Here is a 25,604-nt window from a genome sequence, read left to right on the forward strand (position 1 = left end):
CATTCTCTGTCATTTATTGACATCGCCAACTGTTGTGTTGTAACAGGCTCCTTTTCAGTCCTGTTCTGGTGGTAAATTCCTTTATCTGAATTTAGTCATTTTACTAATTTAGAGAACCAACCAGTGAACTTGACACTCTTCTATATATTTGGGTTCTATTCGATTAATTCCAATCTTATATTTATCACGTACATCCATCTATAATTTAAAAGTTGATTTTTTCAGTGTTTTTCCTAGTTGCCAAGATACATATAAATATGTCCCTATTCCAGCCTTTATATTCTTTGCTCAAATTCGTACCGCCTCTCACTTTTCTTCGAAGTCACTACTCCGCCCGCTCCCAGTTACGTTAGCTGCTGCCCAGTTTGTGCAAGTTGTTCTTTCACTGCTGTTCAGGACTCCCGAGGGGAACCACTGAAGACGGAACAGCTGAGAACCTTCCACAGTCAAGTTAACAACTCAAGGGTAAGCAGCTCCAGAAGCAGAGATGAACCAAAACCCGGCGTGGACGCGAGTGGTGGGGACGGTGGCCGCGGGGAGCGTGGCAGGTGGCGAGTGTGGAGTGCGACACGGCTCCCGCCCCGGGCTCCGTGCCCACACCCAGGCGGGGACGTGGGCAAAACCGAGGCACTTTCCCAGAAGTTTCCCGTAAGCGAGTGTTTGCCCTCGCAGGACCCAGGGAGGAGTCCAGGGGCGAGAGGCCGAGGGGCCGGAGCTGGCGGGCCCGGGACCTGCTGCGGCAGGTGGCAGGAGGGACGCGCCCCGTCCCCGCCCTCAGGCCCCCGTCTAAGTGCAGCCACGCATCCCAGCCACGCGGTGCGGCCGGACCCACGGGCGCGGCGGGGCTTCCGGAGGCGGCGGCGTGACGAGGACAAAGTGGTGTCGCTGAGCACGTCCCTGCGAGCCCGGAGCCAGCGGTCTCTGCCGCCCCCAGGGGCCCGGGTCCAAGGCTGCCCGAGGGCGGAGGGCGGGGGTGGCAGAGGCCAGCACTCAGGCCGCAGCGCCCCTCCTGTGGTGACAGCGGGGCTCACTGGGCCGTCCATCCAGCCCCAAGGCCACCAGCGCTAGGAGAGAAGAGGACTGACCCCGCCTGTGTCCCGGTGAGACGCAGCCGATGAAACAGATGCTAGGCGTGCCGGCTCTTTCTGGGACTTTTATTTCTTTAAAATAATTCATACAAATGGTTACGGTCACAAACATGATTTTAACCAAAATATTGCTAGCCTACCACATCAGCAGGACGGCACCGCGCGGCCAGGCGCCGCAGCCCCGCCGCCCGGGACGGAGGCCCGCGCGCTCCTCTGCACCGCTAGCGACGCCGTCTTCGTTTGGAACAGGGGGGGTTCATGCCAAAGTTAGGAAAGACAGCCTTTGTTTTGTTTTTCTAAATTATTCTAAAAATAAGACAAGCAGGTAGAAAAAACAATGCACTGAGTGGCGTAAAAAGAAAACGGGGAGGATTCATTGTCCTGAGAAGTTTGCCAACTGCTTGGTTCGGGATGCGATCCACACACAAAAGGGAGAACGTCTGAAGCAGACCCGCTGAGCCCTGCTTCGGGCTTCTCCTGCCGACAGCTAAGCAAACAAATCCTTTGCGACGTTCTAAAGACTGTACACAGACGGGGACACTCATGATAGAATTAACTACTGACTCTTCCGCTGCTGAGCGGGGACGCAAAGGACACGGCAGCGGCCGGCCCTCGGGACGGGACAACTACAGCTGATGCGGGGAGAGGGCGTCACCTCTCCCCCCTGGCGCCCGGACCGTCCCGGAGGCCGTGGCCGCCTGCGGCGCCGCCCCTGCACACACCTGTCCGAGGGCTTGGCCGGTGCCCAGGCCGCGGAGCTCTGCCCGGGCTACAACTGGTCGCTCGCATGGTCTCTATCTGCCTCGGGCTTGACGGTTTGGCCGGGAGAAGGCGCGTGGGGTGGGTGGGACACGGGGGGCAGGCCGTGGGACAGGGACATGGCGCTGGGGACGATGCCTTCGACTGCGGCGGGGATGCCGCTGGGGGCCACGCCCACGACGCCTGGGGGGTACCTGCTGGGGGAGGAAGGAGGCAGGTGAGGCCAGCGGGGCAGGACCCCAGGCTGCGCCTGAAGGCCGCCTGCTGGGGGACGCCGTCCCACTCCCTGTGTGGCCACCACCCAGACAGACGGTCTCACGTCCACCGGGCCCTGAAGGTCGCCCCCGCTCACCTGTAGGCGGCCCCGTTGAGCTCGGGGTGCACCACGGCCGGGTCCACACTGGCCCAGTGGGTGGCGGCTGCCAGGTGGTCTTTGTTCACGCAGTTCTTCAGACTGTCAGGGATCCGGCCTGGGGGACGTCAGGGAGAACGGGAGGGACGGCGCCTGCGTCAGGCGGCTGCCACCAAAGGGACCCCAGAGGCAGGGGCTCCACCGGGGACACGGGCAGTCTCCACAGACTCGCTCCCCTCAGGCACAGCGGGGTCCTGTCTGGGCAGTGTTGCCTTCAAGGCGCGGGGACCCCCAACCCCAAGCAACCGATCTCAGCTCAGCAGTGCCCCCAACCCCACCTGCTTGGCCCGGGGGTTTCAGTCAGAAGCTGACAGGGCCCGGCCCGGAAGGCTTACACGTGTAAGTGGCTTTTTGCAAGGTGGGGGAAACACCCTACGAGCTGGCACCCCAAGCAGGACAGCCAGCGAGCGCCACACACACGACGCGAGGGCCCGGGCTGCGCTCGGCTCCTCCGTGCTTGGGGTCTGCCACGCCCGGCCCCGGGCGGCCCGTCTCCCTAGCCACCCCCCACCCACCCCGCAGAAGACGCCGCGGCCTCGGGGCCCCCGCCCGGCGCACCTGTGACGGCTCTCCGGATCTCCCGGGCCGCCTCCTCACGCATCTCGATGGAGGCCTGCTCGCTGTACCAGGCCGCGTGTGGAGTGCAGATCAGGTTGGGCGCGTCCTTCAGGGGACCCTGGCTAAAACTGCACGGCACACAGGAGGTCAGAGGCCCTGCGCCTGCCCGGAGCCACACCCCACCCTCCGCCAGACTCGGTGGCTCCCCCTGAAAGACAAACCTGCCCACGGGCTCCTGACTGCAGTGGAGAGGGGCCTTCACGGGGGGTGGGGATGCTGCCCGCCCCTCCCGCAAGTGGCTGTGAGCTGCAGACCCCAGGCCCTCCGGACACCGCTCCGTCCCGGAAGGGCGAAGACCCACCTGGAGCTGCCAGCTGCCCCCGACCGGCGTTTCAGCCGGGAGGCGTCTGACGTGGCCACGTGGGGGCAGCCGCCTCGTGCCCCCGGGCACTCAACAGGACGCCTGGTCTGAGCCCTTCCCACCACGTGCAGGGGACTGGGCCGTCCTGGCCTACAGTGGTGGCCTCCCCCCGCTCTGAGACTCGGCCAGGGAGGAAGGTCTGCCCCACGTGGGATCTCAGTGCCCGAGGCCGGGGCCTGGAGGCTGTGCGTGGGCGTCGGGGCCCCGCTCCCTCGCGGCGCTGTGGCCCCTGGGTCAGACGCGGGCTAGCGCGGGCCGTAAGCGGGTGAGCGCCGGCTCGGGGACCCCAGGGCACCCCCGGCAGGCACCTGAATGGCTCTGACTCGTGCACGTCCAGGGCCGCACCGCGGATCCGCCCCTCCTTGAGGGCCTGGGCCAGCGCCTTCTCGTCCACGAGGCCGCCCCGGGCCGTGTTCACCAGGAAGGCCCCTTGTCTCATCTGGAAGACACGACAGTGCGGCCTGAAGACACTCCCCCACCGGGTCAGGAAGTGGCTTCCCTGCTCCCCGGTGAGGGATTCCTTGTGACCCCTATCTCACCCCAACTAAGCCCACCCCGTCGTGGGGCTCCAGTGGCCGTCCACCAGCTCGGGGCAGCTCGTGCCTGTCCGGGCCCCACTGAGTCCTCGGGGACCGCACAGCCCCCGGCCACGCCCTGTCCCCCAGAGACCCAGACCCACTGGGTGAGAACCAACGAAGGTACCGGCCTCACCCTCTCCAGGGCTTCAGGAGCCTGGGGCGGACAGCAGGTGAGGCCCCAGGCAGGCACACTGAATGTACACGCACGCCCACCCACACGTACACGTGCACACGCGGACGCGTGTGGAACCACACGTGCACGTGTGCGCGCACACCTACGTGCACACATCAATGTAAGTGGCCACCCCACACTTAAATACACGTACACACACGTGTGTACAAGCCCACGTGCACACACACACGTGGGGTGGGCACCATCGTCGAAGCTGACCCGCCCCCACGTGCATACACTGTGTACGCCTGCCAACACAGGTCTCTGCGCACGCGGGCACTTGAAAGGCCCTGTGCCGCGGTTCAGGGAAGAGAAGGCCCCGTGGCAGGCCCGCGCGGTGGCTGGTGGCCGGCAGGCGTGGCGGGCAGGCGGGGGCCCCGGGCCGCACACCTGTTTGACGGTGAAGTCGTTGATGAGGTGGTGGTTGTGCTCGTTGAGGCCGCAGTGCAGGGTCACGCAGTCGCTGTGGAAGAGCAGGTCCTGCAGCGTGCTGACCCGCTGCAGCCCCAGCGCCCGCTCCGTGCCGTCCGCCAGGTAGGGGTCGTAGAACAGCACGTTGAAGCCAAAGGCCTTGGCCCGCAGCGCCACCGCCTGCCCCACGCGACCTGAGGGGCGACAGGGTGTCACCGCGGCACCTCTCTGGCCGCCCCGCCTCGGTTCCCCGTCTGCCCGGGGTGAGCCTGAGGCGTCTGCCCCCAGAGGCCCAGCGGCAGGACGTGCGCGGGACGAAGCTTTGCAGAGAAGGGGCGGGGCTCCGGGGGGCTGGGGAGCGCCGACGGGGGCCCCGTGCATGCACGGGGCGGTGAGGCAGGGGCTGCAGTGTCAGGATAGGCCCCAGTGCCCCGGGGGCTGAAGCCCTCTGTCCTCGGCTCCCGAGAAGACAAAGCAGGGGAGCAGCGCAGGCCAGGAGCTGGGGGGGGGGGGGGCCAGGCACGCCAGGGCCCTGCGCCTGGGGCCACGGGACACCATGGAGGCTGGTAAGGCGCAGAGGGCCCGGGGAGGACGGGCACCCGGCGGTCCTGCCGACCCGCCACGGTGCCAGCGCCTCGGAGCAGTCACTCACACTGCCCGGTGGGCGACGCTGGCACGGGAGCCCCCGCTCGGCTGGCCTCGCCTGAAGCCACTTCCCCTACGACGTCAGTCCCCAGTTCCAGGAACCAAGAGAAACCCGAGGAGGATTTTCACTTTTATGAGAAAAGGCAAAAGCGAAATTGCGCTCAGTGTGTCTGGCAGGTGCCGTCACAGAGCCCCTCCTGTCCCCGGGAACCGCGCTCCGTGTCTCAGTGTGGAGCTGCTGTGGCCTTGGCCTCCACGAGCGACACGGGTCCAAAGGCTGCTGCTTCTTCCCTTTACGCCACTCGGGCCACAGGTTTCAGGGGACCACTCTGCTTGGGGCGGTGGGGAACCAGAACAGAGACTCTCGGAGTCCCGAGGGGCGCGGGGAGGGCCGGAGCAGGTGCCCAGGGGCCATGGTCCCCAGGGCCGCCGGGCGCTGGTTGAGATGCAGCCTCTGGGGCGTCCCCACCGCACTGAGTGTCTTGACAGACACTGCCTGGAGGTGGCCGCCCCAAGCCCACTGGCCAGGCACAGCAGCTCCCCATCCTGGCTCCTTCCTCCCGGCCTGCCTCACATCGCGTGGGCCGGGCCATCCCTGCCCTCAGACAGGCCGAGGGCGCTGGGGGCCTAGGTGCCGGGTGCAGGGCACTCACAGGGCTACGGGGCTCTGGCCAGCCCTGGCGTCTGTGTGTGCACATCCAGCAGGACAGCAAGTCGTGTCGGGGAGGGACACCCCTGTGCCCCACGGACGCCCGTGACCCTGACCCCCTGCACTAATGCAGGCGCGTCTCTGCCCTGCAGTTCCCCCACAGCTGCACGAGGTGGCGCCTTTGCCGTGGAGAACCTGTGAAGCAGCTGACGGGCCGCAAGGAGCTACGGTCCCGCCCATGCTGGGTGGCCCAGGTGGACGGGCAGGCCCCTCCCGCCACACTGCCCTCCCCTGCTTCCCCAACCCCTAAGGCCCGCACCACCCCGGCACCTCTGCCCCCGCCCGCCGCCCACGTCTCCGTTCCCTGGTTTGCTGTCTGAGCGCAAGGGGCCCAGGGCTGGCCCAGGACACCGGCCTGCAGGGCACGCGATCGAGCGGGTGAGTGGAGGGAGCAGCCTCCGTCCACCCAGAGCAGGGCTCAGGGCAGCCTGCCCGGCCACCACCCGAAGGCCTTGTGGGTTCAGTCGCGGGGCAGGGGAACGGCAGAGTGAGCGTGCGTGAGCGTGCATGACCACACGAGCACGTGTGACCCCAAGAGCACCTAGTTAACATCTGTTGTGTGCGTGGGCCCCACTAGGTGTTCCCGGGGTGGAGAAGGACCAGCACAGTCTCTGGGGCAGAGACCCCTCAACCCCACGCTGTCCCCTGGCTGGCGACCATGTGCTAGCAGCACAGCGCAGCCCCAGCCTCAGGGTCCACAGAGCCTGCGCACGGGGGCGAAAGCCATCGCACCTAGCCCGATGATGCCCAAGGTCTCCCCGCGGATCCTGGCGGCTCCGGAAGCCACCTCTCGGATCTGCTCGACACTCTGGACCCGCGTGCCTTCCCGGAGCGCCTGGTGCAGCCACGTGGTCCTGCGGTACAGGTTGAGGATGTGGCACATGGTGGAGTCGGCGGTCTCCTCCACGGACGCGGCCGGCACGTTGCAGACGGCGATGCCTGCGGACACGAGATACGTGGGGCAGTCACTAGCACGGTCCTGGGCCTCACGTCCCTGCCCCAGGATGCCAGGAGACAGATGCAGGTTGCCTGCCCCGTGCCGCGGGAAAGCCACCCATGGGTCCAGTGGGCAGACAGGGTGGGGGACAGGAAGAGAGAGAGGCCACCTGGGCAGATGCCCACGCCTGCTTCTGCTCCTCCTGGACCACTTGCCACTGAACCTTCTGGAAAGGGGTCTTGGCCAGGCCACACCTCCCCGGGCCCTGCCCTCCCCACCCCCCACCCCCCACCCCCACCCCCACCCCCACCCCACCCCCCCCCCAGCTCGGCTTGCGACAAAACGTTAAGACGGGGTCAAGAGATCATGCAGGGGAGACCGAGCGACAACAGAGCTGGAGGCCCCATCACACTCGGGAACAAGGCAGTGCCGCCTGACAGAGGACCAGGCCCTGCGGAGGTCTGGCAGGGATGACCGCACAGCACGCCCCAGACTGTCCCTGGACGAAGGACGGAGCCCCAGCCCGTGAAATCGCGAGGCAACGAGGACCCGCTCCGCGAACAGGGACGAGGCCCGGCGGGTGGCCCAGCTCGAAAAGTGCCCAGACCGCAGCCTGACACTGCGGTGCCTTCCTGGGGACAGGTGATAGCGGGGTGAGGGAGCTGGGCTGGCAGAGCAGAATGAACCCTGGGACGCGTGGCAGCCGACAGCGGGAGCCGTTTTCACGCTGCAGGTCTGAGGCCGCCGTCGGTGACCGCGGGCCGTGGCAGGGCGCGTCCTGACCTGCCCTTAAGCCGTGACCAACACAGAGGATAAGGAGAGACTAGACCAGAACATCACAAGAGACTGAACACTGCACCCGGAGAAGCATGCTGCAATCTGTTTCCGTGAGTGTGTCACACACCTGTGTGTACACGCTCCCACGCGTCCTAAATCACAACACAAACCTCCTTTCCCAGCAAGTCTCGTGCACAGGGCCGCGCAAACCCCGACACAGATGTGCTGGCCGCCCCCCACCCCCACCCCGGGCTGATGTCCCTTCCCCGCGGTCCCCAGGAGGCAGTGCAGGAGGGCGGCGGAAACGCCGCCCACAACACCCGGGGGCTTTCTGAGAGATGCTGCTGCCACCCTGCACCTGCCTGAGGGGAGCTGGCGTGGGGCCCACACGCTGCCGGCCTCCAGGCCACCTCTAACCAGGCAGTCGGCTGCAACGGGACTCTCCTCTTCCCAGTAAAACCAACAGACAAAACGTGATGAGGTCACACCAAGGGAGCAGTGCGCAGAGTTGCAAAAAGAAGAATCCAAGTCCGTCCTACCTAAGTCCCCAGCTGACTTGATGTCGATGTTGTCAAAGCCGCTGCCGATTCGGACGATTATCCGCAGCGCCTTGAACTTCTCCAGGTCCTCCCTGGTCAGCGTGATGGTGTGATACATCAGCGCCCCAACGGCCTCGTTCAGCACCTGCAGTGAAGGGGGCACGTGAGCCGGTGCCGCTGCGGGAGAAGCCACGCGGGCACTCCCCCCAAGCGCGGCCCCCGCTAGGCAAGTCCCAGGGCTCCAGCAGGTTCCCACCCGAGCGGCCTTCCCTCCGGTGCGCGTGGCAGGCCCTCTCAGCGGAAGGTGCCCGATCCCCATGTGAGCGGCCTGCAGTGACCCGAATGTGACAGATCAGCAAACGCGCGAAGCACACCGAAGGTCCCTGCCCCGGTCGACACAGGGGACGGCGCTCTGCCTGCCTGACGCAGGGGGGTGGGCGGGGGCTGCCTTCCCCTTGGGCACCAGGCGCTACGACACACGACAAACACCGGGCGCTGGGAGGACCCGGCGCACCCGAGACCTCCAGACCCCGCCGACAGGATGAGAAGCCAGCGGCCACTTTGACACACCGTTACTGGAACAGGAGCGGCCGCAAGGCCGCAATGCGCTCGGAGCGTCGGATAAGTCCCTGGGGACAGTGAGCGCGCCGCAGTGAGCAGGGCACCCCTCTCAAATGGGGAGAGGGCTGATGTGCCGACCCCGCCGTCCCCGTGCACAGGGCCCGGCCTCCAGGTCGGCGCTGCACGGCCCAGGGCTGGAGGCTCACCCCCCAGAAAGGAGCAGGGAGCAGCCGCAGCCCCTGCGCACTCTCCGCCGCGCCGCGGACCTGGGGGGCCGCCTCCCCCAACCCCCGCCCACCACTGGGAGGGGCGTCAAGGTCGGGTACGCGCTCCGCGCGCGCCTGCGCCTAAGGTGGGCCTAGCCAGCTGCAGCCCGCACGAAGGGCCCGACAGCTGTCTCTGCACCCGTCGGAGCGTGCTGGGGCCGTCGCCCCGAAGTGCGGGGCTCCAGGACACCTGGGGGCGGCCCGCGTGTCTCGGTGAGTCTGTTCCAGGCGAGGCCCACGCGGGCAGGTTGGTGCCAAGCGCACGGACGTCCGCCCACCATTGCGCCCCGTGCAGAGACCCGCCCACGACCCCCCTCCAGGAGACCCCCCCCCACCCACCTGCCAGCTTAAGTCCATGAGCTCTGCCAGGGCCGGGCCCACCAACGTGTGACGCACCTCGCTCCTGGGGGGTGGGGGCGGGGAGCGCGGGTCGAGGAGGGCAGGGCCACAGCCCAGGACCGTGAGCCCGGTCCGCAGCGGGACGCAGTCTGGCCAAGGCCAGGGACGCATGGTCTGCCATCTCTGGGCCCAAAGGCAGGGGCTGCGGAGCGGGCCCACCCTGTTCCAACGCATCATGTAATCCAAATCCTGCCGTACTTGGGAACGAGGTTTACTCCTCCCTAACGGGACGTTATAATCGATGACGTCTCAATTTCAGTGAAACAGAGTCCGCTGGGAACCCGTGGTGATGTGTCTGCGGGCCCCCCTCTGGACCGAGCTTCCAGTGCTCACCCTGGGTCCCCCGGGGCGACAGAGGCTGCTGGACCACAAGGGGCCACATGTGAGCTGAGGCAGCAGCTGGCCCGTGGCTGACGCAGTAAGCGGGGTGGAGCGGGCTCTGAGCGTGGGACGCAGGGCAGCGGACTGCAGCCCCGGGGAGACTGCTAACGGCCCCGGCTCGCCCCTTCTACGATGACTGAGCCCTGGTCCCAGCCGGACACGTGACCACCCGGAACTCAGTTTCCTCTGAGGCTGGCCTGGCCTCCGTTCCCCTCCTGCTGCCTGCGGTGTACTGGAGGACACGGCCACAGGGGACCTCACAGAAAGGACCAAGGTAAGGGCAGCTGGGAAGCAGGGCAGGGGGTCCTGGGCCCCTGACCCTGCAAGGAGGCGACGGGGCGCTGCCAGCCCCGCTCTGGCCCCAGCTCGGAAGATCTAGGAAGCTCAGCTCCGGGAGCAGGGGGCTGCCAGCAGGCGTGTGAATGGACCGGCTGGATCATGCCCGAGTCCTGACAGCTTCCCCGACCTCCTGGGAGGGCCACAGACGCAGGCGCAGACTTCCGGTGCCGTGACTCGACGGGACCCAGTGTGGACGGGGTGAGGCCCGACGTGTGACAGCCGAGCAGCAGCAGAAGACATTAAGCAGGGGCACGTGGGGAGGGTGGGCAGGAAGATACAGGGCAGTGGACATGGCTAAGGCCACGGGCAGGTGCAGGGGAGAGGGGAGGGAGGGCTCGGCTGGCGGTTCCCCCCGAAGGCCCCTCTGGCCGCCCTGTGCTGTGTGGACAAGAGCTGGTGAGGAGGGCCCCCTTGGGGCAGGTGGGCAGGAGCTGGGGGGCAGGCTGCATGCAGACAGAGATCTGTTGGTGCCCACGTTGTCCGGCACGGCTGGATGCTAGAACCAGAGAGACGGACACATCCCTGCCGGCACTGGGAGGAGCTGCCCCGGACGCAGGGACAGATGCATCAGCTGGATGCCCGCGGGGCCCTCGGCTACAACGGGCGTGCGGATGGGCTGTGGGCAGGCAGGGCGGGGCAGGTGGGCCTCGCGGCTCAGGCGCGTGCGCAGGGCCAGCTTTTCCTGAGCATTGCACCCAGCTGTGGTCCTTAAGTGCCCTGGGCTGCATTTTTTTTGTTTTTTTTTTTGCGGTGCGCGGGCCTCTCACCGCTGCGGCCTCTCCCGCTGCAGAGCACAGGCTCTGGACGTGCAGGCTCAGCGGCCATGGCTCACGGGCCCAGCCGCTCTGCACCACGCGGGATCCTCCTGGGCCGGGGCACGAGCCCGTGTCCCCCGCATCGGCAGGCGGACTCCCAGCCACTGTGCCACCAGGGAAGCCCCCGGGCTGCACTTTTAAGCAGGGACAGTCCACAACGGTCTGAACGTTTCTAAAGCTGGAGAGACTGTGTGGCTTCCAGCACTGGCTATGCTGCAGCAAAACCCCACGTTTGCTTGTTTCCTTGAGGTGAGAAGTGAGTGGATCCCTGCAGACCCTCTTCAGGCTCCAGTCTTGCTGCCGCTGCCCCCGGGGCACAGTCTGCCCATCAGCACCGACCGCCCAGTACCAGGCATTCCCAACGTCCAAATACTCCGTGTGACGCACGCCAACTAGAACTGTTATTTCAGCTCTCACTTGCATTTCTGGGTGTGACTCAGTCACCCAGGTACGTTTCTGGGTAAATTATTTTTTTCACGCCTGGTCCTTCTACTGAGCGTCTCTCGAATCCCAGGGTACCCGGAGAAGTGTTCTCAGAGGGGAGCCCGGGCTCCCCTCAGAGCAGCGCCCACCCTGTACCAGCTACAGGATGAGAGCGCTGCAGGGGCACCACGCTGCCCCGTCCAGACTCCAGGTCCACGCTCCTGCTGGCTCCTGACCCCTTTCCTGGTTGCAAAGTGGCCATGACACCCCCGGTATGGCACTGACCTCCCAGCGTCCACTGCTGCCAGCCTCTACCTGCTGTGTCACCAGCTAGTCAATGACCTGGCGTCCTCAGGTCCACAGGAGGAAACGCAGCCCACCTGGCCAGGCGCTCAGAGCAGAGGGCCTGAGGGGTACTCACTGGGCACCACACCAGAGGCAGGCCACCGGTCAGGGCGCCTCCTCGGCCCGAGTCTCCCCTCCCAGCATCACACACACACTCAGGGCACCTCCTCAGCCCGAGTCTCCCCTCCCAGCATCACACACACACTCAGGGCGCCTCCTCGGCCCGAGTCTCCCCTCCCAGCATCACTCTCTCTCACACACACACACTCACACACACACACCCCCTCAGCGACTTCTCATCTTTCCAGATGGGCATGTTCTGTGAGAGGCCACGCAGACGGCTCGAGGGCTTTCCCGATGACAGGAGGCCCAGGTGGACGGACAGCGGGCTGAAGACCGCAGACAGGTTCCCACGGGCCTGCTGGAGCGCCACCCAGACCTGCAAGCTGACAGCCCGGCTGCCCCTGGGGGGGTGGGGGGGCAGTGTCACCTGCTCTGTCCACACCCCCCCTCCCTTGCCCACTTCCCACTGGGATCTTTCTCCTGTGGGTTGAGGAGTCTGAGTATTTCAGCTCTTCCCCCCCGACTGTTACACGCACTGCAGACGCGTCTCCTTCGCCCCCTCATTTCCTGTTGTGTGTTATTTCTCTTGCAGGGAGACTGCTGTGACCGCCTTGTACGCGGATGCCCCTCCTTCCACGCCGTGCTTTCTGCAGAACTGCCCACGTTTGGTCCTGTCCTGACCAGGGGCAAACACGCTCCCCTCAGACGCCCCTCTCACTCTTGGTGGCGGCGGCCGCGCATGAAGGCGCCGGCCAGCATCCCCAGGGCTCGTGGGCTGGCCAGTCCTCCCTGCCTCCAGGGTCCTCAGGTCCCACCGACCGGGAGCCACCCCCCGCTGGCTGCAATGCCTGTTTTTGCGTTTCCCCTGGATTTTACTTCATGTCTTACCCGGCCTCGGCGCCTCCCTCCTGGGACTGGGCGCTTCACTCCAACGAGGCCCCCGCTGGTGCCCCTGGAACCCCAGGCGCGTCCCCGTGTCACTCCCACCCTGGCCCGGCCCCTCAACGGGACCCCAGGTCTTCCTTTTCCACGGCCCCCTCCACCTCACGGGCACCTGATCTCTGAGGAGCTTCGGAGAGAGCGGCGGAGGGGAGAAACGCCTCCGCCGGCCCCGCGTGTGGGCGGGCGAGCGAGCCTGGCTAAAGCCCTCCCCTCCGGGGCTTTGACGCGCCCAGCTGGGGCCGCTCCGGTTCTTGTCCCCCACCCCTGGCGCTGGTGAAATCTGGATCCTGAATGGCAGGGCCTCTCGGGCCCCCGACACTCATGCTGGGTTCGTGGCAGGAGCACGGGAGCCTCTGTTCAGCTTTGGTAGTTTTCCTCATGTTGTGGCGAAAACGTCAGTCTCTCCTTAACGCTCAACTAACGTCGGACGGACGTCCAACCAGCTGTGAGGAGGTAGAAACCCCTGATCAGACGTGACGCGTAAGACAGGCTGATACTGCGCTTCCAGGCCAGAGCCTGCAGCCAGGTGGCCCACGGACCCCGTGTCAGCCCCAGAGCCGCCAGGGCCCTGGGCTCCTGTCCTGCTGCCCCGCCATTCCCAGGCTCCCCTGGCTCCACACGGCTTCCTTTTGTGGTCTGGGTGGCTGCCCGGGCTCCAGCCATCACATCTGGTTTCCAGCAGCAGAAAGAGGGAAGGTGGCTCTGCACACAAAGGCTGCTGTCCTCTCCCTGGCTGCACTTAGTCATCTGGCCACCCGTGGCAGCAAAGAGGGGGAAGGAAGTGCTTGCCCAGGATGGGGAACGGGAAGCTCCCGAGAGCGGCTGCACTGGCCAGCTGGGCCCGGCACCCCCGCGGAGTCTGCGAATCTCTCCTCGCTCCTCATCGCTTGCATCTTTCCTCTGGGCTTCCCCTGACTGTGTCTTCTGAGCTTCCCATTGAGGTTTAAACCTTCCGCTCCCATTTTAGTTTCCAGGAGCTCCCTCTAGTTCTCCTGTGGTTCCTTTCTCGCTGCGTCCTGCCTGGTGTACAATCAGGCGTTACCTCAGGCCTAAGGACCCCAACTACACAGTCCTAACGTCTCTTCTGTCAGGAGCATAAAATTCTGTCCCCAGGACACTTTTTCTGCCTGTTCTTCTCTGGCAGGCAAGGCCAAGGCTTCCCGTGGGTGTCAGGAGGCATAGGGCTCGGGGGGGACGCCGCCTGCCCGTTGGAGGGGGCTCTGAGGGCCCTATGCCCCTCCCCAGGGGTCTGTCAACATTTATTCATTCATTCATTCCTTTATTTATTTATTTCTGGCTGTGTTGAGTCTTCGTTTCTGTGCGAGGGCTTTCTCCAGTTGCGGCGAGCGGGAGCCACTCTTCATGGCGGTGCGCAGGCCTCTCACTGTCGCGGCCTCTCTTGTTGCGGAGCACAGGCTCCAGACGCACAGGCTCCAGACGCGCAGGCTCAGTAGTTGTGGCTCACGGGCCCGGTTGCTCCGCAGCATGTGGGATCCTCCCGGACCAGGGCTCGAACCTGGGTCCCCTGCATTGGCAGGTGGATTCTTAACCACTGCGCCACCAGGGAAGCCCTGGGTTTTATATTAACTTGTTGAAATAGTTTTGGTAAGTTACAGTTCTGGAAAAAAACACGTTTTGTCTTAGTTTTCAAATTTACTGGCAAAACTTGCTTTAGTACTGCTTACAGTTTTTAAAACTTTCTCCCGGTATATCTCTTTCTCATTCCACTACTGTTTTTTTAAAAAGTATCTTTTTAGTTTGAAACAGTTTAAGATTCACAAGATGCTGCCAACGAGAGGGATCCCGCATCCCCTGGCCCGGCCCGTGGTGGGCAGCGAGCCTGCGCCCGGGAGGTAATCTGTGCACCCAGGTGCCCTTGGCCGTCTTGTCCTTGCTTGTGTGCTGTTCTGTGGAACTTCACCGTGGGTCTGTTCAAGCAGCCGCCTCACAACAGGACACAGAAAGCAGGACTGCCGTCGCCACAGAGACACCCCCGTGTTCGCGGCACCTGAACCCGGCACCTCGGTCCCCTTTGCCGGCCCCGTCACGGTGGCTGCCCAGAGTGACGACGCCCGTGACCCTGAAGAGCTGGCTGCTCTGGCCCGGCCGACGCCGGTGCCCGTGGCTCACCCTTCCTGCTCTGCCCAGTGGGGCTCCTCAGTACCCGTGCCCTGGCGGAAGGCCACCTGGTTCCCTCTGCTTCCGGCCACGAGGAACGAAGCTGCTGGGGGGCTCGCGGGAGGTGTCCGAGTGGACGTGTGCTCCGCTTCTCGGGGGGAAATGCCGGCACTGGGGCGGCCAGGCAGGCGGCCCGCGCCCGCTCAGCTTTGCGAAGCCGCCGGCCCGAGTTCCCGGAGGGGCGGCCCGGGCGTGCACGCCGCCGCACCTCTCACCTGCTTACTGCTGCCTCCCCTCGGCTCTGGACCATCGTCAGCCTTCTTCTCATCCAATTCTGCCTGCGGCCCATCCCCTCCCCTCGGTCCCTGAGGCTCCTGTCAGAGGCTGGCTCCCCACCGGGGCCCTCACCCCAAGCCTCCGTCCTGCCGCTGACCCAGGTGGCTGTCGAGTCCGCCCAGTGAGCTCTCACTTTCAGCTTTGCTGTTTCTGCTCCTAGATCTTCTAAAAACTCCCTCGAAGCCTCTGCCGTCGTCACGTCTTCTGCTCTCGGCTCCTTTGAAGTGCTCAGGCTTGGTTTTCACGCTGTGGCTGTAGCAGCAGACACCCCACCGGCCCCGTGGGTCCCTCTAGTCCTTTGTCTCTGCTGGTTTGTGCTCAGTTCTTCCTTCTCCTACTATCTTGTTATCTTCGACTGTGCGATGAACATTGTGCTAGGAGGTGATCTGCAGAGACAACTCGGGGCCCAGGCCTACGGGCTCTTCCTGTACAGAGTGCCGTTCCCCCTTGTCTCTGCCACCTGAGCAGAGGGCACAGGGGCGCCTGTGATCCAAGTTCAAGGCTTGATGTGGACGTGCGGGGCCGCTGGGGGGACATGTGAGGGTGCATCTGGCTCCAGCTCGTCCTTTCTCCAAGGGTCCAGCCCAGAGCCAGGGTCCAGCAGGGCTCCAACCTCACCAGCCCATGAGGCTGCCAGAGCCGCCCTGGCCTCTCAGCCGCCTCTTCCGGCACAGCTGATGCCCTGGCCCGGCGGGCACGACCTGTCCACCCCTGCGGCATCGGGGCCTCTCCTGACCCTGTCGGCTCTCCGAAGCACCTTGGTTTTATAAACCTTGGTCCAGCTTCCTCACTGACTCAGGGGAAAGGTGCTTCTGAAGTACCCGGTTGGCTGTGACTACAAACAGAAACCAGGTTAACATACTTCCTGTCCCAGGGAAGCTGAGAGCTGCAAACCGCGTGGCACAGGCTCAGGGTGTCCCGGCGACTGCCGCGGCCTGAGTCGTCAGGTGATGGTGGTGCAGCATGCCCGCCCCCAGCACCGTCCACTGCAGCCACGTCCCCAGATGCCACTTTCTGGGAAAGAACTGGTTATGATGGAGACATCCCACCCCCGCCTCCCGACAGGCCAGGTGGTGAGGGCAGCGCCACACCTGCCCACTCCGGCAGGAACCCTGGGACACCTGCCTCAGCGCTGGCGAGGCCACGGCTCCACGGCTCCCCACCTCCCCACCCCCGCCCGTGGTACCTTCTCGTGGATCTCCTGTGTGGACTGTGCGTCACAGAAGGCCACTGTGGCCACGTCCTTCAGGATGGGCATCTCCACCGTGCAGTCCCGGCCGTCCAGCAGTGCCACCAGGGGCCGGGGGTGCAGGGGCCCGTTCATGATCGGAGGTCGGACGCCTGCAACGACAGGGCCGGACGCTCAGCTTCCCGCGGCAGCACAGCCCCCGCTGAAACCTCAGCCCACCCCAAGGACTTCCAATTCTACGTGTCCAGCCACCAGGATCTTTGTCAAAAATAAGTTAAAAACCAGGAAGGAAAACACACTGACGTTTGCCACAGCTCAGTGCCACCTGAGTGGACACCGACGGTGGTGACTGCCCCCCTCCACGGATCAGGGCCTCAGGGATGCAGAGCCCCTGGCAGCCCCGTGCTCCAGCCGGCGTCCAGACACGCAGGTTGGAACGACGGGCTCGGGGACGCACCCGACGTTTCTCTTCCACTCGACGCTGTGGTATTGCCACCCAAAAACCCGGCAGGGACCCACCCAGCACCAGCATCGCCTCTGCTTGTAGGTTTGAGGAGCAAGAAACAGTGTAAAGGTAGAACAGGGTTAGGACACGGGAAGAAGGCCAGAACCCCTCACCTCCCCAAAATGAGACAGCGAAGAATGATTCAAAACTCACCCCCTCCACACGAGGCCCAGGTGGAGACGGGAGGGCTTCACAGGTGACACGCGAGACAGTGGGGGCCGCACCAGCCCGCCCCCTCACCACGGCCCCGCAAGGCTCGCCCTGGGACGTGGCAGCCGGCGCGTGCGGTGCAGGACGAGAACCGGGTGCGGGTTCCGCGGCGGCCCGCCAGCGCCCACCACCCCCGAGAGCGCACGGCCGTCAGGACCGGCGGCAAAGGCGCCGAGACCGCCGGGAGGGCTCCTGGCGTGGGGTCCAAAGGCCAGGACTTCCCTGGTCACCTCCCCCCGCGTCACGAGCAGAGCGTCCAGGCCCCCTCTGTCTGTGGTGCGACGGCGGGAGTCCTGTGCAGACGGTGCCCTGGTCTCTCCAGCTCCACTGGGAGAACAGTGACGTCTCACTTAAAGATGTTACTCATCTTAGTGCGTGACAAACACCCGCTCCCAGCCTCACTCAGCTGGAACTCTGCCCAACATCGATCCACGCGACCGCAAGAAACCGAGCCCTCCGGGTCTGCGAAGGTGTCTTAGCTGAAAGGCGCCTGCAGAGCCTCGTCTGAAGCGCCCAGCGGTCAGAGAGGACGGGAAGCCCCAACGGAGGGCACCGCGACCGGGAGGGCTGCCAACTGCAGCGTGTCCACGGGAACGCCCCGAGAAACCCCGCGCCGACCTGCAGCCTGGCCGGGCGCCCCTCCCTCGACACCCTCGACAGAAGCAAACCCCACGGCAAACGTGAGGCCCGACCGAGGCCTCGCTGGCCCGGGCGACTCGCCCCCTCGGGACGCCCCTGTCCTAACCCCAGCACACGCTGGGGGCCCCGGAGCAGCGCCTCCTCCACGGCCGCGGGGACACCGGCCTCGGCGGCCTCACTCTCCCGAGCCCCGACCAACCTGACATCTCTTAATATGGGCTCGGCTTCCACGACCATGAATTCGACTGTTCAAAGCGTCTATCTTCAGAAGCCCCCTGCAGAACCGCGTCCTGTCACTGGATCCTCATCCCACGTCTTTAATTGTCTCGAACCAAAGCTCCTAGGCTCCCGTCCACGGCGACCACTGAAGCCCACGCCGGGTCAAAGTCTGACTAAAAATTAAACACAAGAGACACGTTAAACACCACTGAGGGTCAACTAGACTCACGAACCTCAGGTCCATGGAGAAGGGGCTTCCCTGCACCTTGACCCCGAGCCCGTGGCTGCCGGGCTGGGACCTACCTGGAACCAGGCCCGGCCCTGCATGGGAGTGACCGGCGGGGCCACGGCTCGGACGCAGAGGCAAGAGGCTCACCCCGAAGGTCGCCGCCACGTACCCGGGAGCCCGCCCGGATGCCACCATGTGCACTAGCTGGGAGGCCTGGGGACAGGATGGCCCAGAAAGCGGGTCTGTGGCCAGTTCCGCAAGCTCCTATCTCACGGGGCCCATCGCTTCCTGGGTCTGTGACGGGGCACAGGCCGCTGGGGGAAAGGGCCCCGGGACACAGACCCTGACCTGGACGCTTCCTGTACCACACCCCCGAGCCCCCCAGGCGGTGTCCCGGGACTGGGGCCAGATTCAGGTGCAGTCCTCCCCAGAGAGCTGCCCAGCCCTTCCCGGCGGGCAGGACAACCTGGTCGTGACCCACACCTCGGGCGCACCCGAGCCCTCCCTGATCCAGCTCAGCTGCGGGGACTGGCCAGCCGCTCCTGAAAAGCTCCAGCTGGCCAGCCAGACACAGCCCACAACCCCAGGACACGGGCGGCAGGGCCAGGGGGCAGCCTGCAGCCACGGGCCAGCGGCGGCCCTCAGTGCCTGCCACCCAGTGGGTGTCTAGCACCCGAACTGACCTCACCACCGGCTCCCAGGCGGCCTCGGCCCCTCTCAGCCCCGTGCAGCCACGTGCGCCAAGGCCCCCCGCGCTCCCACAGGCGGGGGTCATGACGCCCCGGCCCAGGTCCCCGTCCCGCCGCACCCGCTCTGCCTCCCGGGCCACGCAGCGTGGACAGCAGCCCTGCCGCGCAGGGACTCGTGCCCGAGGGGTCGCGCTACCAGAGGTCCCGCAACTCACGCCGGCCCCCCCCCCCCACGCAGCCACGCTCCTCTCCAGAATCACCAAACACGAGGAATCGGAACGCTTCCACCTGCAAACAGCAGAGGCTCCTTTGATCTAACTTCCTCCGGTAGAAACCGTACTCAGCGAGCCGTAAGGCAGCAGGTGTCACCCCACAGCCCAGACACGGCCCAGAACAGGACTACACCCCCAGAACCTCAGGGACCCTCCGTGCCAGTCCTCAGGCCCTCCTCACCTTCCTACCCTGATTCTCACAGGAGGGGCTCGGGAACGGCGACGGGGGTGGGGTGCCGGGCCGGGCGGCAAGGACGCTGCCTCGCTTGCGGTCTCGCTGGCTCTGGGGCCCCAGCCTCACCCCCGCTGACCGACCACACCGCCGCCGGGGTGGGCACCCCCGCTGCAGAGGCAGGAGAGCGAGCTCCAGGACCTCAAACACCTGCAACCTAGGCCCCACTGATCCCATCGTCTCTTCCAAAGTTGGCCCCAAACTCATTCTCAACTGCAGGGGCAGCACCGGGCAAAGCACCAGGGCAGTCAGCTCCGCACAGCCGAGTCAGGCCGACCTAGGCGCCTTGCCCTGCTACCTGAGGGCCCCCGGGAACCACACGGGAGACAGCGTGTGCAGGTGATGGAAACCCCAGAAGTCACAGCCGGCCGTCTGGTCACGAGGACTTCTTCAGTCCCCTCCCTAAACCCTGGAGGAACCAGGGCCAGCTGCACTGGGAAGCAGGACAGTGCCCAGCCGGGCCTTCCCTGGCTCACTCGCGCTCCCACCAGCCAGCAGCGTCCCTACATGCCCGCTACCTGCCAACGGCCAAGACGGTTCCCTGTCCCCCGAGGGCCCGGGGCTCACAGGCCTCAAGTGCGGCCCAGCACGGCGTCTTCCCAACCCTGGTGAAACAACCTGGACCCCTGGGCTCTCCCATGTCCACTGCCCACCAGTCCTTCTGTGAAAGTGGTCTCAAAGGAAGCTCTGCTTTGGCACTACTAAGCAGCTAGAAGGAGTCAGATGCATCCCTGCTACCCCATGGGGGTGGTGGGTGCCTGCCCGGAGCAGCTGGCGGGCCTCAGAGGCCAGCCTGCACAGACGGAGGGCCCTGGGCAGGTCTCAGGTCCAACGTGCAGGCAGGAGGCGACCTCTGGTGGGCACTGCAGACAGACAGGGTGAGTCTGGCTCTCCCCTCCCCAGCCCCAGTGCCCTGTGGGCAGGACGGCAGCGTCCAGCAGTGGCTGAGACCCAGGGATTCAACCGTCCAATTGTGCTTGAAATAACAGCAAGACCATAGTCGCAAGAAGCTTCTGGGCTCGTGCTGGGGACACTCATGGGTGAAAACGCTAAGCTGCACCTCGTTTCTACAAATAAGCCAAACAGAAGCCCCGTAAGTGACTTCATTGCTCAAGACACCGACGGAAGAGCCCCTGGACGCACAGGGCAGCAGGGGGTGAGCCGGAGGGTGGACAAGGTCAGGCCAGGGGAGGGGAGGGTCACGGTTAAGCCCAGAGCAGGCCAGCAGGTAGCCCCAGGGACCTCAGGGCCACCAAGCCACCTCCTACAGCCACCGCTGCACAGGAACCTACAGGAGGCCTTCTGCCCTCCGGGGGAACAGCCCCACGTTTAAAGAGGGAGTGAAGGATGGCTAGAGAGGGCAAGGCCCGTGGCCAACAGGCGTGGACCCTGGGGGTGGCACGCAGGCCACGTCCCACGCGTCCGGTGGGTGCAGTGCCGCCAGCCTGGCCCCCCCGCCCTGTGCTGACTGGACGAGTCTCAGGGGCTCCTGCCCTCTACTCACCCGCCTGTCTCTCGGGAGCCACAAGGGTCTGCACCCCTCCCCCACCAGGTGAGCCAGGGGCTCGGTTCATGGACGGGGGCGTGGCAGGGACGGGGTTCTGGCCGGAAGCCCCCCGGCCAGATTCCAGACACACCTGCCCCTCCCCCTTACTAGAAACTGGACCCCATCTGGGAGGGTGGGACGCAGGGCCAGCTCCTTGCAAAGAAACTCTGGGGACCAGATACGACAGGGACGGCCCCAGCCCCTTGGTGACCTCAGTGACCGTGAGGGGCCACCCTGGGGAGCGGGTGGCTGGCAGCCAGGACACCTGTCAGGACGGAGACTCTGTCCCCTCAGCGATGGGACAGCCGAGGAGCAGACGGGTCATCTCCCGAGGGCGTGAGGCTGGCCCCAGGTTCCCGGGTGTCCAGACGCCCTACCTGGTCAGCCCCAGACCCGGGGCTCTGGGCACAGGAGGGCCCATCCCGTCCTCACTTGGACCCTCTCCAGCACCCCCCGCTCTCCCCGCACCTGCTCACCAACCACGCAGAGGTGCTGTCAGGGTGACACCTGCTGCCAGGAGCACCTGCCGGGGGCCACGGCCCCGCACTTCCAACACGTGACACTCTCGGGCCTCACCTCCTCCCACCACCCCCAGCTTCCCTGGTCCCCTCCCGCCCGCCCAGTTTCTGCTCAGGGATGGACGTGGGTGCCGGCTGACCACTGGGGCCATACGGCCAGAACACGAGCTCTGCCAGGACAGGCTTCCGGGGGCACTCAGAGAGCACGTGGGAAGGGAGGGATTTCTGACGACCAGCCTGACGCACAGACGGCTCTATCCCACGTCAGAGGCGCCAGGTGCCCGCCACGGGGAGAGGCAGTGCATGCCCGTAACCCAGCGGCTCAGTAAAGGGGGGAGGGGAACGCAGGGGCCAGCGCGGCTGCGGAGAGAGGAAGCCCGTGCCCAGAGCTGGCAGCGCCGCGGCCCTGGGCTGTCCCGGCTCCCGGGCAAACGCCGGGAGCGGGCGGTGGCCAGACCTGCGGGGCCGAAGAGGACGTCGGGCCCGACGGGAGGGCGCTTGCTGAAGGCCTGGCAGGCGGCTGCCCTAACACCCCGCCCAGACCCCAGGACCGGTCGACGGTTCCCTTGAGGCTCACCACGCAGCAGCAAGAGGGGACAGGAAAGGACGAAAGGGGACTTGGGCTGCGACTTGCATTCCACGCCAAGGGAAGACGCCAACGACGGGGAGCCGCGGACACTCGGGCACCGTCTTCGCGCTCCCTCCTGCCCAGCTCTACACACTGGCCGCGCGGCCCTCCCCCCTCCCCCCCCCCCCACGCACCTAAGACGCGTCCTCGGCCACGGCTCCCCAGTGTGGGGCTACCCTCGCAGGGTCCAGGGGCTGCAGCTGGCACGCTCTGGGGTCACCCGACTCGCTGAGCCCCCCAGACCCATCACGGCGCATCCCTGGCACCAGGCCCTGCAGGAAGCCCAGGCTTCCCGAGAACCCGGCCCTCGGCCACACCACGCCCTGAGCACCGGGTCAGGGTCCCGGGCCAGCTCCCGCCTCCTTCCGCAGCACCGATGAGCATCTTAAGCTCAGCGCACCCAGAACTCACCCCCAGAACGGCCTCTGCTCCTCTCCAGCCCCAGTAACTGCCCCGCCCAACCCAGGCCCCAAACGTGGCAGCCACAGACAGGGTCTCTGGCCCCACGGCCCGTCCAAGGGCCAGGCCAGTCTCCCTGGGGCCCACGGCGAGGGTGTGCTCTCCTTACTCCACCAGGCCTCTGGCCCGCACGCCGCAGAGCCCCAGTCACCGCAGCCGGGGCCTGTCACGCGCACCGCTCAGCAGCAGGAAAGGCAAACTCCTCGGCACCGCTGGCGGCCGCTGCCCCTGCCACCTCCCCACCCTCTTGTGTGAAGCCAGCCTCTCTGCCGGCACCGGTCCTCCAGCTTGACCAGCAGGCACGCCCTCTGGAAAGCCACCTCCCGAGACAGGAACCCGAGGACCCAAGGGCGGCCCCGCGCCTGCCCCCGCGTCACTCTGCCTGAAGAGCCAGCAGCAGCCCGCCTTCTCCAGCTCGCCCCGCTGCCCCACAGCCCAGCCGTCTGGCCGGGGTCCGCCGTGTGCCCTGGGCAGAGTCTGGCTGGGGTGGGCACTGAGCCCCTGCAGCCAAGGCCAAGGCGCTCCCGCAGGCAATGTGGCCACGTAAAACCTCCAGCAGGACCACCGGCCAGAGCCAGCCTCAACTTCGCAACTCCTCGGAAACCAAAAGATGCCCCACACACGTGCTAGATAAAAACCGTGACAAGAGGCGAGGATGCGTCACCAAGACTGCCCCACGCGTGTTCACCTCTTTCCCCATCTTCATTTACGCCCACGTGTGTGCGTGTTCTGCTACCTTCGTGATGCTCAGAATCCCGGAAGCGAGAACGTCATCCACGTCGAAAGAACGCAGGTTGGGGCGGATTCATCATGATGCCACCGTAACTTAGGGAATGTCGCCTTCCTACCTTCCAGAGTGATGTTTCACAGCTGCTGTGTGGAGACCCTGTCCCTCAGCCCCGCCCCCGGCCCTGTCCCTCCATCCCCAACACCTGGCACACGCTCACTCATGTGATCCCACCTCCTCACACGCTCCATCCCCACTTTACAGACATGACACAGAGAAATCAGCGTTGGTCAGGGGCTCAGCTGGGATTCCCCCAGGGACAGTTCTGTGCTCTTGGCTGCTGTGGCCACTCCCCCAGAGGCTGAAAGATGCTGCCCCATTCAGGAGCAGACAGGCGACACTGACCCACAGGGCATCCCAGACGTCCACACTGCTGGGAACTGGCTTTCTCCTGAGTATTTGCCTGTGTATGCTTTTATAGAAATAAAGTTGTTTCTCTTGAAAAGTGGGGGGGTCCTGGACAGGTGGAGGATGCCCCCATGGGATACGACCGGCAGTCCCGGCTCTGGACCCCCTTTGTGGAAGCCAACTGTCCAGCCACCCAGAGAAGTGGGAGCTGGGTGAGGGGCTTACCCTCGTGCTCCTCAACTCAGAGCACCCGGAAGAAAGCCATCCCACTTCCCGAGAGCAAACCTGTCCTAACCAACCACGGAGAAGAGCATCACGAGAAAGGGGCTGCCCCGGCCAGGTTCCCGGCTTAAGAGGCTGCCAGCTAAAGGCCGTCCTCCCGGCAAGCCCAGGGCCGCTGCACCCTTCCGGGACAAGCAGGCACCAGCCAGAGGAAGCTCCGTCCATAACCGCGGCTCAGGTGCCGCGGCAGCTCCTCCCTCCACAGGCCTCGCAGCCTGGGGCCCCGACCTGCAGGCCCCAGCGGCAGGGTGGTGGCGCTGGAAGCTGAGGGTGGGGGCCCTCCCCTGCCGACAGGATGCACCCCTACCATGAGGAGGCCCCAGCCCGGTGGCTGGAAGCCCGGAGAAGCTGGGGCTGTGCAAGGGTGGAAAGACAGGTGGGCATGACACGGAAGTGGCCTGACGGGGGCGTAGGGCAGCGGCCGGCAAACCAACACCACCCGTGGCGCCCCCCGCCCGGCCTGCGCCCCCCAGCCCCAGGCTCAGGGCCCCCAGAGCTACCCAGGGCACGGAGAATGCCTGTTCCTGACACCTTTCAAAACAGGAAGGGCACAAGGTGCCTGGGGACAAACGGAAGCGGGTCACACCTGTCCCGTTACTCAGGTGGAAACGGACTCATAAAGAAAAGGGCGCCCTGCCGCCACCTCAGCCGGGTGAGCGGGAACGGCGCGCCTCCCAGCTGACGCATCACTTCTGTCATTTCAAAACGAGTAAAGATCTCAAAACGGTCATTTCATTTCAAAAACGTCACTTCAAAAACGAGTAAAGATCGCCTGCGGGAAAACCCGGCGCCGCGGACTCGCAGAGAGGCCGGTTCGTGTCCGAGGCTGCGGCCCCGCACGTCCCCCGGCTGCGGTCCGAGGTCCGGCCCCGAAGGACGCGGGGTCACCGGCGCGCCCGTCCTCCCTGCGGGGCCCCGTCAGCGGGGACCCGGCCAGCCCGGCCCGCAGGAGGGACGGGCCGGCGGGACTTGCGCACCGAGTGCGAGGTCCCGGCTGCGGGGGTCCCGAGGCCCCCGCGCCCCCCGCGCCCCTTTGTGCCACCTGCGCGGGCGGGGCGGCGGCGCACGCGCACGCAGCAGCACGCGCACGCAGCAGCACGCGCACGCGCACGGCGCCCCCTCGGTCCCGCCCACCGGCCCCGCCCCCGGGCGCCGGCGCGCGGACGCCGGCGCGCACGCGCACTCGCACACAAAAGCCGGGGCCCGCGCCCGCCCCGCCCGCCCCCGCGGCCCGGCCCCGCCCCGCCCCGCCCCCGCGGCCGGAAATGCGCGCGCGCGGCCTTACCGAGAGGCAGGCCCTTGTTGAGCAAGTGCGAGCTGCCCATTGAAAGGCGCGGGCGGCCGCGGGCCCCGACGAGTCCGGAGCGCTCCGCCGCGAGCCCGGCGCGTGGGGCGGCCTGGGCGCCGTCCGCTGCTCCGCCCGCTCGCCTGCGCCCGGGCGCCGCCGTGCCGAGCCGCCGCGCCGCGCCAGCAGCCGCTCCACCGGGCGGGGACAGGGCGCGCGCGCGGGCGGGGCTTCCGGCGCGGCGGTCTCCTGTTTCCAGGCGCGGGCGCCGCGCAGGACCACGCGGGCGGCAGCAAGCCGCGCCCGCCCGCCCCGCCCGGCCGCCAGGCTCCCCCGCCCCCGCTGGCCGCGCCTTCCCGGCAACCGCACAGGCACCTACCCGCACACACCAGGCCCCTGCTGCCCGAATGAGCACACGCACTTGCTGAGAACCCCCATGGCCCCACTTGCCCTACACATGCACACGCACCTGCTCTGAACCTGCCAGGCCCCACCTGCCTGGATCCCACTGGGCCTTGACTGCTGGGCTGAACGGGCCCCTTATCCTCACTTTCCGGCCGCACCCATTCCGCA

General features: G+C 66.1%; 1 protein-coding gene across 3 annotated transcripts; it reads right to left on the bottom strand.

The window, feature by feature from the left end:
• Positions 1-1,145: 1,145 nt before the first annotated feature.
• On the bottom strand, positions 1,146-25,221 carry CTBP1 (C-terminal binding protein 1). 3 transcript variants are annotated; one of them, XM_082838787.1, is made up of 10 exons: positions 25,032-25,177; positions 17,737-17,929; positions 16,181-16,335; positions 8,007-8,151; positions 6,486-6,692; positions 4,379-4,593; positions 3,547-3,677; positions 2,818-2,945; positions 2,200-2,317; positions 1,146-2,044 (listed from the first exon to the last, which is right to left on the bottom strand). In XM_082838787.1, exons 2-10 carry the CDS (start codon positions 17,741-17,743, stop codon positions 1,858-1,860), a joined length of 1,293 nt encoding a protein of 430 aa, XP_082694913.1. In that variant the 5' UTR covers positions 17,744-17,929; positions 25,032-25,177; the 3' UTR covers positions 1,146-1,857. The 3 variants fall into 3 exon arrangements, with proteins under 3 accessions (XP_082694913.1, XP_082694912.1, XP_082694911.1); XM_082838786.1 differs by lacking the exon at positions 17,737-17,929 and having other exon boundaries at positions 1,146-2,041; positions 25,032-25,221; XM_082838785.1 differs by lacking the exon at positions 17,737-17,929 and having other exon boundaries at positions 25,032-25,221.
• Between the last annotated feature and the right edge of the window lie 383 nt (positions 25,222-25,604).

This window comes from Leucopleurus acutus (genome assembly GCF_964270905.1).
Source record: "Leucopleurus acutus genome assembly, chromosome: 4".
Lineage (NCBI taxonomy): Eukaryota > Metazoa > Chordata > Mammalia > Artiodactyla > Delphinidae > Leucopleurus > Leucopleurus acutus.